General features: G+C 35.4%; 1 protein-coding gene across 3 annotated transcripts in view; it reads left to right on the forward strand.

Annotated features, from left to right (window-relative positions):
• CYL1 (alpha-N-acetylglucosaminidase family / NAGLU family) overlaps positions 1-12,914 on the forward strand; it is a 74,718-nt gene that overhangs the window by 9,727 nt on the left and 52,077 nt on the right. For all 3 annotated transcript variants that reach the window (XM_077385588.1, XM_077385587.1, XM_077385586.1), the window contains exons 4-8: positions 934-1,055; positions 2,254-2,339; positions 7,691-7,785; positions 10,025-10,106; positions 10,708-10,814. In XM_077385588.1, coding sequence (XP_077241703.1) covers positions 934-1,055; positions 2,254-2,339; positions 7,691-7,785; positions 10,025-10,106; positions 10,708-10,814 — 492 coding nt within the window. The remainder of the gene's footprint in view (positions 1-933; positions 1,056-2,253; positions 2,340-7,690; positions 7,786-10,024; positions 10,107-10,707; positions 10,815-12,914) is intronic.

Consider the following 12,914-nt stretch of genomic DNA (forward strand, 5'->3'; position numbering starts at 1 on the left):
CTACTTGTGAAGAAAATAGTGTCAAAGAGCTGGATGTGGATAATTATTTGCTTTCATCTCGTTCAGTAGACCTATCTGAGATGTCAGAGTATGTGATTGGAGTTATAATGTGGTGGAAGGAGATGTGAGGGTATGTAGATGGGTTGCTCCTATGTCCAACAAATGATGATAGTTGGTATATGCAGAAAATGCTTGAATGGAGGAGCAATTACTAGTTTGTTAGTTTATGTCTCCTCAACTCTATTGAACCAAAAATTGTTAAGCTAAACTCTAGACGGATTCTTACCTCGAATTGATGTCTCCGGTGTTCGAAACGATGTCCGGCAGCCCTTGGTTCTCATCTGCAGTCTCTCCTCTTAGGTTTAGAGTTTCTTCTAGAGAAGATTTGTTTAAGATTAGTATACATATACCAAAACTTAAGAAGCCCTAATCTTTATTATTGTTTTGAAAAAAATACCCCTCCCCTCCTCATAAAATGACTTTCACAGTGAGGGTTACTTGGGGTATTTCTAAAATTATGAGTATTCCCAACATGGGAGAGATCTTTTGTTATTGCAACATACAGGAAAATTACATTAATAGCCTTCACGAAGGGTTAGACAGAAGACGAAAAATTGCAGTTATATTCTCTCTTGAATAGCAACCACTTATATATTAATTTGAAGGTAGAAAATATTGCTGATTATTTAATAAATTTAGCTGTCAAGCTTAATTGTTTAATAGTGATACCTAAATGTGAGTTTTGGTTTCACTTATTTTCCATGGTGTAGTCATCTTTTGGGATTTTGATCTACTCATTCCGTAACTTAATAGTAGGAATTCTCTTTGTAGTCATGTTGTGTTTTCTGATATCTTCATTATATTGATCATTTCCCTAAGTCATCAGTTTATGCAGCTCAACTTGTTGATAGGCTGGTATTAAATGTTTTACAGATTCTTTTGTTTGGTGGGATTGGGGAAGATGGGAGAAAGAGATTGATTGGATGGCTCTTCAAGGGGTTAACTTGCCATTGGCATTTACAGGTCAAGAGGCCATTTGGCAAAAGGTTTTTAAGGTGAAATGAGTATTCCACAATTTTCTGTGCTCAAATCACATAACTAAACTGAATTGTTGTTCATTATATCACGTTTCTCTGCAGCGATTGCACTTGAGTTGAACTTTTTTTCCATTGCATGAATTGAAAAATGATTTTACTTTTTCATGTACTAACCTTTTGGATGTCTGGATTTTTAATTATCATATGCTTAGTTCCTAAAGTCACATCTTTGTTTTATAAAAGGTATCTACATTGTTAATCATAGAGAAATGTAGTGGCACATCAGTCCTTTTTATGCCAATTCTATGACTTGATAAACAATTGCTGCTTGTACAAAATGTTTGACTTGATCTGATGGTCCATACGGTGTGGTTTTTTTTTATTGTTGCTTGTTTTCTTTCTTGACAATATTTGAGATACCATGGGTCGTCACAGATTTGTACAACTGTGCTAGTGAGATGGCACTGTGATGATGCAATTGGTATTTATGCATACAAACATCCATGGACATATGTATGTGGGACTTTGTGGATACATTTGTGTTCTTACACAGTTTCCACTTGTAACAGATGCAGTTCTGTTGCATACATCAAAGCTTGGTGTATTCTCATTGCTTTCTATGCGTATCTTGGCATGATTTAGATGAAGATATTTTTTTCTTCTTGCCTCGTTGGTTTGATAGTAGACCTTTCCAGCTCTGTTTCAAAACAAAAATCAAATATCAAGTTCCAGGGGAAAAACTTCCATATGGTACTTTGTAGGTGCCAAACATGCTACTAAAAAGATTGATTATGCAAGTTGTTTTTAGTCTATTTGTAGTAGAGAACAAAATTTGATTGATGCTACTTTATTTTGCCTCTACTTATTCCCAGTACAAACTTCATATCTGCATGTGAGAATTTACCGTAGTAACTCATGAGGTCTTGGAATTTTTCCATAGTATTTTCTTTTTTTATTTTAACTAAATCCTGTCATTAAAAGAAGAGAAGAAAAAGAATTTATTACACTAACTTATTCTATTTTTTCGAATAGCGTACTAAATTATTATATAGTAGCTTCAATGTGATGTAATTTTGGTGTGATTGATGGTCTTCTTTTTTCCATTAAGGTATATAATGATCCCAGTCTTGTGTTACATTCAAAAAATCTATATACACATTTGATTTTTAATATCCAGGGCTTAGTTTGTTTGCTGATTATGTCCTTTTGCTGACAGAATTTCAATATCAGCAAGGACGATTTGAATGACTTCTTTGGTGGACCAGCCTTCCTTGCTTGGGCTCGCATGGGGAATTTACATGGGTATGTTAAGGTGATATTACAGACTGGAGCTGCTTATACACGTCAATTTTTTCTTTCCTATTGTTTTAATTGGGAAGGTAGTAGCATAAATTCATTTTTTCTGTATCATATTTAATTGTATGTATCAGACATTGGAAAATGTCATCTTTTCGCCCTCAGAAAAGATGCTTTTGACATTCTATTATCGGCAATGAAATTCGACGTGGGGGCTTGAGCATGTATCACAACTATGGATTTTAATTTTGGTGTTGGTGCCGAAGCCAAAATTTCGGTCGAAATCCTGAAATTTCGGCCAAAATCCGGTAAAAAAAAAGGTATTAATTTATTATTTAATTTTGGAAAAATAATATATTTTCTCAAAAAAAATTTCAATTTGTAAAAATTTTGGCCGAAATTCGCTCGAAATTTGGTAAATCCAAAATTTCTGTTTCGGTTCAAACCGAAATCTGAAATTTCAGACCGAAATTTTGGATTTCGGCCGAAATTTAAAACCATGATCGCAACCATGAGATTGTAGGTTCAATCCAAGCCTATTTATTGGAAGATAAAATTATGAACAAATTCTGCATTTCACTTGGGGTTGTAGCCTCAAACCTGAAGCTGAGTTTGCAATTCTTCTTTAGGAGTCACTAGTAAATCATAAATTCAAATTCTAAATGTCACCTGGAGTTGTAGGTTATGGAGTAGATAGCTCAAACCTGAAATTGAGTAGGCAATTCTTTTCTAGGAGTCACTAGTAAATCATAAATTAACTCAATCACAAACTATTGACCAAAAGGGAACCTACATGAAGAAAACTCAAGAAACTTGTAGTAGACAGATTAACGTCAATTAAAAGTATATCAACAGGTTACAAAGGTGCCACCAGCATTGTCCCAGTCTTAATTTCTTCTGACCGAGTAATAAATTAGTACATGGACTGCAGTTCTTGTTTAACTTTAAGTTTGTTTCTGACTTGGGTCTTTAGGGGATGACTGCTGTAGAATATGGCATGCATGGACATAAGAAAACCTCAAAAAGTATATTAGCAGGAAAATGTACAACTGGAGCATACATATTCAATTATTCAAACAATTCATCTATTGGGACCTGCTATGGACAGGCTGTACCCCAACATTCTTTTCTGTTTGAATTTCTTAACCATCTAATTTATGGTGAATTTCTTTATGAATGTGGACCATAGCCTTTTTTCTTGTTTAGTAGAGAAATGGATTCAACATTGTCAAGGATCTTTATGGTACCGATGAGATTTTTGTAGATCTACGAGACAAATGCTGGAGGTTAGTTTTGACTTTTATAATGGTTGTCACATCGCTTGGAGATCATAGTATCTTGGAGCTTCATGGTGATGGGCTTGAGGACAATTTGGCAGAGACAAGTCCCACACATTGGTTGAGGAGTGATACAATGGCGTCATATACTATATGACATCACAAGTGCAAATTCAGTGTTGAATGACATGCCATGCCTCTATTAGCCAGGCACATAAAACGGGGTTGTAGGCATCATTGCATGTTCCTTTTGGGTATTGGGTGGATATCTTAATATACTCGGGTTAGGACTTTTGAGGACTCAACAAGCAATGAATCCCATCTTTGTAGTGGTTGATAGGTTCTCCAAGATGGCATATTTTCTCCTGTACCAGATGACTTCTGACACATTCATGATTGCCAACCAAGGTTTGAAATTTCAGTTTCAGTTTTGATTTCGGCCTCAGCCGAAACTGAAATTTCGGTGTAGATTAAAAATTTCGGTATAAATTTAGGTTTCAGTCCCGGTTGAAATCTGAGATTTCGGTGGAAATTTTGGTATTTCGGCTGAAATTTAAAACCGTGTTGCCAACCTCTTCTTTAGGAAGGTAGTGCCGCTACATGTGTACCAAAGACTGTTGCTTGACCATGACATGGAATCCCTTGTGTATTTTTTTTATGAAACTGTAATGACGCTTAATATCCAGAGACAGATGGACAATCAGAAGTGTTAAATTGGACTGTTGGAATCTTCTATGGTGTTTATGTAGTGATGAAATTAGTTGCGGGACCAACAACATGCCCAAGCTGAATTTGTAGATAGCTGCATGAACAATAGATAGATTGGCTGATATCCTTTCAATGCACTAAATGGGTAGATCTCTTATCGGTTGTGCCAACCATGGAAAATGAATTTTCCAGCTTTTGGTAATCCTTAATGGATAAAATTTTGGTGCGCTCCATGAAAGTTACACTTGGGACTTGGTTCCATGTCCACTTGAAGCATGTCATTAGAAGCAAGTGGATTTATTCTGTGAAACTCAAGTTTAATGGATAGATTCAAGTCTGATCTATCAACTCTTCTTGGAACTGAATGTCATGGGAACTGAATGTCGAGGTCTCATTAGAAGCATCAGTGCACTTTGGTTCATTCAATTAGAGTTGATAGATCTGATACCATGCACTCATCCCTTCACCAATTCATTTTCCGACCATCGAAAATGAATTTTCCAGCTTTTGGTAATCCTTAATGGATAAAATTTTGGTGCTCTCCATGAAAGTTACACTTGGGACTTGGTTCCATGTCCACTTGAAGTATGTCATTAGAAGCAAGTGGATTTATTCTGTGAAACTCAAGTTTAATGGATAGACTCAAGTCTGATCTATTAACTCTTCTTGGAACTGAATGTCGAGGTCTCATTGGAAGCATCAGTGCACTTTGCTTCATTCAATAAGAGTTGATAGATCAGATACCGTGGACTCATCCATTCCCCTGTTCTCATACAGTGATTCCTTAAGAAGTGGCTTTGACCCGTAAGCAAGTTTCTAAATTTCGATTTCAGTTTTGGTTTTGGTTGCCGCAGAAATGGAAACATTTCAGTTTTGGTTAGAAATTTTGGTAGAAATCCTGTAAAATCCAGAAACATATGGAAATATATGGAAATGTTAGAATTTAAAGATAAAACTTCAGGAAATGCTAGAATAAGTACAACTACAACTACACACTTAGAAACCATCACATAAGCAAGGCAACCATCCATAATGGTTTAAAAACATCGTACACCTCGTGACAGGCATTGTCATGTCTGATAATTTAGCACATACCAAATTTCACATGTAATTCGTATAAATATTTATTCATAATATATGCACCACATTTCGCATGCAATTCATATAAATCTATATGTAATACATACTAAGATAGCATACAGTATACCACTTTTACACACGATCTTGGTTTTTGCATTTTTGTTGTTTCGTTTTCGGTTTCGGTGTGGATGGAAACAAAAACATTTTGGCCTTTTCGTGTCGGTTTCCGTGGAATTTTAAAACCATGCCCATAACGTGAATTCTCAAGTAATGGCTCCTTCACTCAAATGGAATTAACAATATATACAACATTTCTATTGCTAGACTAGAGAAGTTGTGTCATGCTTTCAATATCAAGATTTTACCAAGGTCAGCAATTGCACATAGACTATTGTGATATGATTTTCTAGCATCTTTGCTAGAGATTGCAGACTATTACATGTACACTAAGATAAATCCACCATTTACCTATTCATGGATTGCTCATTTTCTAGAAAAACATGGGTTGGCCATGAGTCGGTGGCCTCTTTGAATGATTTGTTTCCCTGGCACCCTTTGGAACTTGCAGAGTGGTGCACCATATGAATTTGATTAAGGGGCAGATATGACCTAAAATGTTGGATGTGAGGAATATCTAAGTGTAGGAAATCAGTCACCATAGTAAAGATTCTATGTATAATCCAAATCACGATCGTCCAATTAGGAGCATCTCCAATAGTTTAGAACACAATGTACTACAATCTAACAACAATTTCCTCATGAAGGTTGGTTTAACCATGATTTTGATGGAGCGTATTTTTCTAATTTGGGTCTAGTCAGGGATGCCTCATTCAATATTATAAGGGAAAGATCCAAGGAACCAATACCTATTGAATGTAACAAACGTTCCATTGTGGATGCGAATGAGACCGTGACAACAACAGCTGAGCTAGAAACTTAAGCTCCTTGTGAGCATCTGCTGGAGTTTTTGATTTTGATGTCGGGCAGTTCAGCATACATATAGGTAATGAAACTATTTACCTGACTTGGCTTGGTGAGAAAGTGGTGGCTACTATAATGCACATATATTGCTCATAGTCAGACACACTCCTTGGAGAATTTTGAAAATCTTATCTATAGATGTTGCCCTGCTTCCTTTACTGCCTGTTTTGATTGCAGGAAAAACATTTCCAGAAGAAATTTTTATTCTTGGAAAAAAAATGTTTCCTTTCAACGATTTATAGAGAAATGATATGGTTATAATTTATTTAGAGATAAGTTATCTTAAATTGAAGGCCTCTCTAAATAAAACTTGTACCACACTGGTGAATCTATCTTTTTCATTTGTAACTTAACAGTTGGAAAATAGGAGATTTCTGAAAATTTCTCCCTTTACAAAAATTTTCAAAAAAATTCTTGCAATCCAAACAGGGACTTTGGTTGAGGGTCTTGTAGCGGTATAGCTTAGTTTTTTCCTATGATTTAGCCAACACATCGAATTTTCAGCAAACATAGGAGTTGAAACATGTTGCCTCCGACACACATGTCAATTGTCAACACATATCGACACTTGTGAACATATGCTAGAACTTTCGGACTTAATGCGGGCACATTGAGACATTATTGTATCAAATCAAGTGAAATACTATCGAATATTGTTTTTACCTCCTTTTTTTTATCATTAACTCTTATGTTAATATTTACTTTTCTTTAATTAATATTTGTTGTTATCCGCCCTTAAACCTAAAATACTAAACAAACACTTTTCCAATATTATATTTGTTCCTATTAGTCTTTATTTTTCGATGCATATTGGTGATTGAAGAGAACTAGATTAGATTGATGAATGCACTGCTATTGATTATCTTATGTTACTTTGAGACTTATAGTTGTTTAATCATAAGATTTATTAGTTTTTTAAATGAATACCTTATTTATTTGTTGCAAATTATGATTAGTAATCATTAATTTTATATTGTAGTACGCGTACAGGCGTGTCCCCGTTTCTAGATTTTTAGGGGTTGCGATATTAGATATCTCGTATCTGTGTCGATACTCGACACACAAATCCGTGTCTATAAAGACTTTTTTTTTATAAATGAAAGTATAAAGACATGACTTTTTCTACGAATATGACATCTTATATGTAGTTTTAATAGTTTATTAATAAATGCATGGCTATAGTACTTTCTTGATTTTTATGCATTTATTCCATAGAGGAACACAACCATACTTTATTTGAATCAAAAGAGTTACATATAAGATGGAATTGCCATGATCCACATTTTTTGTCTTTGAAATAATTTCTTGCAGTTGGGGCGGACCACTTCGTCAAAGTTGGTTGGATCAACAATTGGCTCTACAGAAGCTTATCCTATCTCGTATGATAGAGCTTGGCATGACTCCAGGTATAATTCCATTTTAACATAGTTTCTTGGAGAGATTTCACGCTTATTCTTTTCATATCTATTTAACACATCAAACACTATTGAAAATTGAAATGGAATATTAATTTGTTGGTACTTGAATTGTTAACCTAAATTTTTAATGTCAAGCGTGCATTTAGAACAGATTTCCATTTATATTTCTTTTTTGCATAAGAATGAATTTTTGTTATCTAGTAGCAATGCGTAAAATGTACTTTTTCAAACCTTTACCATCGCTCTATGGGATTTTTTTTCTTTTCTTCATCCTAATACATCAAGAAACTTTATTATTGGAATCTCTTTGGTTGAATCCATTGTTTGTCTGTCCTTTAAAATAATTACTCTTTTCCTCACTTAAATCTTAGTTTTTGGTATATCCTAATATAATCGTACATTCGTAAATCTGTACCACTTTGCCTATTAATATTTGTCTTCTAAATTTAGAATGATTACCTTTTTATTGCATATTTTGGATAAACTTATGCATCTTCTCATGCAATAAAAAGATTTGGTTAATTTCCCTTGGGTTTCCCCATCCGGGACATGGATGTCTAAGCTGAGCGTAGATGGCAGAACCAGAGCAACAGTTCCCATACTACAATCCAGATAGTAGAGTTCATCAGAGTAAAGCCTGCCACCATCGCCCTCTTTGTATTTAGTTCCTAACACACAAGACGAGGGGAGGAATGCTGTATAACAATAGAGAGACGTAGTTTACTTATAGACAATAAATTAAAGAAGAACTTTGGAACATGTAAGATTGAGGATAAAAAATACTACTTGGTAGGAGACACCATTCCTTGACCAGCCACGGGAGCTAATTATTCATAAGCTAAAGGAACAGAGAAATTTAATAACGACTTATCAAATAATTAGACTACTGTCTACTCACTTCAGTCAGAGATTCCTGAATCAATGACCCTAACAAGCTTTTTTTTAATGGCAGATTTTAAATAGCTTTTCATACTCTTCTCATTAACAAGCTTTTCATACGCCTCATGTTGGATAACAATTGAATCATGAGCAGGAGTACTTTGTTTCTGATTATCAATGGGAGCATCCCAAGAAGTATTTCCCCATCATCTATATAGGAGAAATGACTCCCCTGTGTTGATTTTCCGAACTTATCCCAACGCTTATCAAATGTCTGGTATGATCTGTGCAATATATAGGAAAAATGACTGCCCTGTGTTGGCTTTCCGAACTTATCCCAACGATTATTAAATGTCTGGTTTGATTTGCTTAATATGAACACATCTTGTTCAAGGATGGAAAATTCGGGACTCGGTCTCCACTCGATCAAGTTCTCGGATATGACATGGTGGGGTCAACGTGGTGGCTTGGACGAGTCAAGATATTTCGTAACAGACATTTAATAAGACAAACAAACATCCAAATCAAAGAATAAGAAGTTTTTCATGTAGAAATCCTAAAGAATATGTCAAAGACAGACCGAGACAACTTCAAAGGACAGTAGCAACGTCAAAAAATAGAAACAAGTACGATAACAACCCTTCATAAATAAATAAATCCTTTCGGATGCACAGGTGCGCACACACACAGACACATGAACAGATAGAGAGAGAGGGAGGGCGTGGGGGTTACCAAATAGCTCATATACACAAGATATATTAGCACTAGAGGAATATATGCTCATCCGCTCATGTACAGTTTCCATGCCTCTTTATCACTATCAAAGAACATAGCTTCCCTGCTGTTCTATATTCAGAGAGTAGGACAGGAATGGATATGCAGGTGTAACAAAATATAGAGCAGTAATGATAAGAAACCAACCTCCACTACTTGAATAGCAAACCAAGGCGTCAGAAATTCCACATGAAGGCAGTACATTCGGGAAGCAGCATAGTACACTAACTATCCACGAACGCAATACAACCACAGTTTGATGTAGCAAATTTGTAACCTCCAGACTCCACACAAGGGCAGTTGACATTCCGCATGAAGACACAACTGCTCAATTTTGAGATGTCTGATTAAGTTTCGATGGTGGAGATATATCATGTGCTTAGTAATGTCTTTGGTCTTTAGTGACAATTATATTCCACTTGATTTGCCATCGTCTTCATGTGGGTTTTTGGTTTTCAGATGTTAGTCATTTTTTCTATAGAGATTTAAATTGGTTATTTTAATATTTCTGTTAATTTTCCTTATCAAACTGATATCTGCCTATTTTCTAACATGCTATTGTGGTGACTGTCAGTACTTCCATCATTCTCTGGGAATGTTCCAGCAGCATTGAAAGACAAATTCCCTTCTTCCATTATAACAAGACTGGGTGACTGGTACTTTCCTTCATTATTATTATTATTTTTGATTCTATTTATTGTTAAAATGTTTTAATGTTCATTCATGATTTTCTGTTAGAAGTATGTAATGGTATGCTGGTGATCTAAGTTTCTAGTTTTTGTTTCACATATTATTTTGATAAACTGCATAATTTATCCTTACATTACACCTAGATTCTACTCTCCTTATAGTATCCTTTGTTTAGTTGAATGATCAGAGTGTCAATCAGTGAATTTGTATTTCCCCTAAAATCAAGCACTCACATTCTCTTTGCATGATAACTCTTTTTTTTTAATGGCAGTTTGCACGATTAACTCTTAATGGATAAGAAATAATAAATAGGTCATTATCTGATCTGAAATATTCTTCATATCTATTGTTTCTCGAGTTTTCTCCTAAATTTCACGATTTATTTTTTTATTTTGATTTATTTTATAATAGTCTCTAATTGGCACCCGCCATTACAACCCCACTTCAATTTTTTGGTCTGGTTCATTACATTATATCTTCTCGAAATTTAGTTTGCGACATATCGCTGAATCATTTCTTTATTCATGAGTTAGAGGTAGTTGGTAATTCATTTTTCTTCCATGTTAGGAACACTGTTAATGGTGATCCTCGGTGGTGCTGTACCTTCCTTCTTGATCCATCTGATCCCCTTTTTATTGAAATAGGGGAGGCTTTTATCCAACAACAGATGAAAGGTTTGCATCCTGTGTTAACTGATTCACTAAAAAGTTGTTTTGTAAACCTTAACTATATTCCATGAGCACTTTGATATCTTTATGTTAAAAAACTGTTAGAACTTAGAACATCATCATTTGCACTGAACTGTGAGATGTGAATACACCCTTCCTTCAAATATCCACTAGAGTCAAAGTATACTAATACAATGATGGGATGATGTTAATCCCAGTCCTCCAAGCTGATGAAGATTCTTATAGCTATGGTTAGTTCTATATGTGCATATGGCATTTTTGTAGCTTCAAGAATGTGATCTACTGGTGTGTAATGTGTTATTACATATATTCTCTTGCATACCATTCTTTTGTTTGCTTTTTGTAATGATTTTTCAAATTTTTTATCTTTCTATCATGGAAACTTATACGTAGCATCTTAGTCTGTTTACATATTCCACTTTCTATCATTTAGTTCCCATACGGTAAAACTCTCTGATTGCCAATAACTATCTCTTCTTTGTAATCCTTATTACAAATAATTTCCTCTTCGAGGATAGCTAGTGAAATGGAATTATTCACTTGAAGCTCTCATTTATAGAGATTCCTGAAATGGAGGGGACTGGACAATTATATTGGCTGCTCTTGGGAAAGACTCAAAACCAGGTCACCATAGAGCATATTTTTCCAACAAGAGTAGAGAAATGTTCAACCTGATGGAACACCCTCACTGTCTATATGAGTGGATATGTCTTGGGCTCCCTCACTATCTATCTGAACTTTTCCTAGATGGGATTCATGGGTAAGCAGGTGACCCGCGACTGAACCAGAATGTCTTTTGAAGATGTGCTGTCTTCTTCGGAGAACAAGTCGATGGGGATGTGAAGAAAGGAAGAGACGGAGTCTCTAGTTTAAAAACTCTATCAAAGAAAGATAAAATGGAGATAGTAGACATAGAGAAAAGAGATAAAAGGAAAGAAAGATGCAGGAGTTGGGGAGAAAGGAAAATGTGAGTTACGCTCAATCCCTAATGATCCATTAATTATAATAATAAGAAAAAGACTAAAATACCCTCGTAAATTGGGGTTATTACTCAAGCTAGTGAGTAGATCTCACTCATACCCAACTTGCTTACAATTTTCTCATGTTTTCTTTTGCTGATAGCCTTATATAAGATATCCAATTGTTGATTCATAGTTTACATAGGGCATACAAATCACTCTAGAAACTAGTTTCTCATTTTTGATGTGCTGATCCACTTCAATATGTTTTGTCCTATCATGTTGAACTGAGTTATACGCAATGTTAATGGATGCCTTGTTGTCACAATACAAGTTCCATAGGATTTTGAACTGGATACCGCAACTATTGTAACTGTTAACTTACCAACTTCTCCAAAAGCTTAAGCTTTTGGAGAAAGGCGTTATTTATCTTTTATACTTTAACACTCCCCCGCACGTGTGGCCCACTTGGCAAACACGTGGCACATGTGGTCCCATTTTGGGCCGACCATCGTATGCAAATTTTTGCTATCCGGGAGGTTTGAACTCGAGACCTTTGGCTCTGATACCATGTTAACTTACCGACTTCTCCAATAGCTTAAGCTTTTGGAGAAAGGCATTATTTATCTTTTATATTTTAACAGTAACAATATTTGTAACCATAGTAACTCACACGTACTATGTTCCATGGACCTAAACTCCTCTTCTGCAATATATCTAGACACACGTCACAACTAACTGTTTCTTGCTTCACCAAATTACTAGGATTTTCCCTATTAGTGTGCAATTCTATAACACATACCTTGCCCAATCAGCATCCTTCCACACTTTTACTCTCAAGTAAACCCCTCGACACACTGTGTGCATGGCCCTTGTAGACTGATATGCATAATGGTCAGCCCTCGTTGTAGTCATACTTTGTGTTCGGATTACTGTTTTTAATGTACTTGAATTTTGAAAATCATATAAAGAAAATATTACATAAACGCTCCCACGACGCTCCCAACCTTAGACTCCTCTTGATTCCCACGATTCCCCGCCCCCGCCCCCGCCCCCGCCCCCGCTTTGTGCTTCTAAATGTTCGCCCTTATAAGATTTCGTTCACACGTTCTGAAATTCTAATGGA

This window comes from Tasmannia lanceolata, unplaced genomic scaffold (genome assembly GCF_043159265.1).
Source record: "Tasmannia lanceolata isolate RefF3 unplaced genomic scaffold, GAP_Taslan_0.1 ptg000007l, whole genome shotgun sequence".
Taxonomy (NCBI): Eukaryota; Viridiplantae; Streptophyta; class Magnoliopsida; order Canellales; family Winteraceae; genus Tasmannia; species Tasmannia lanceolata.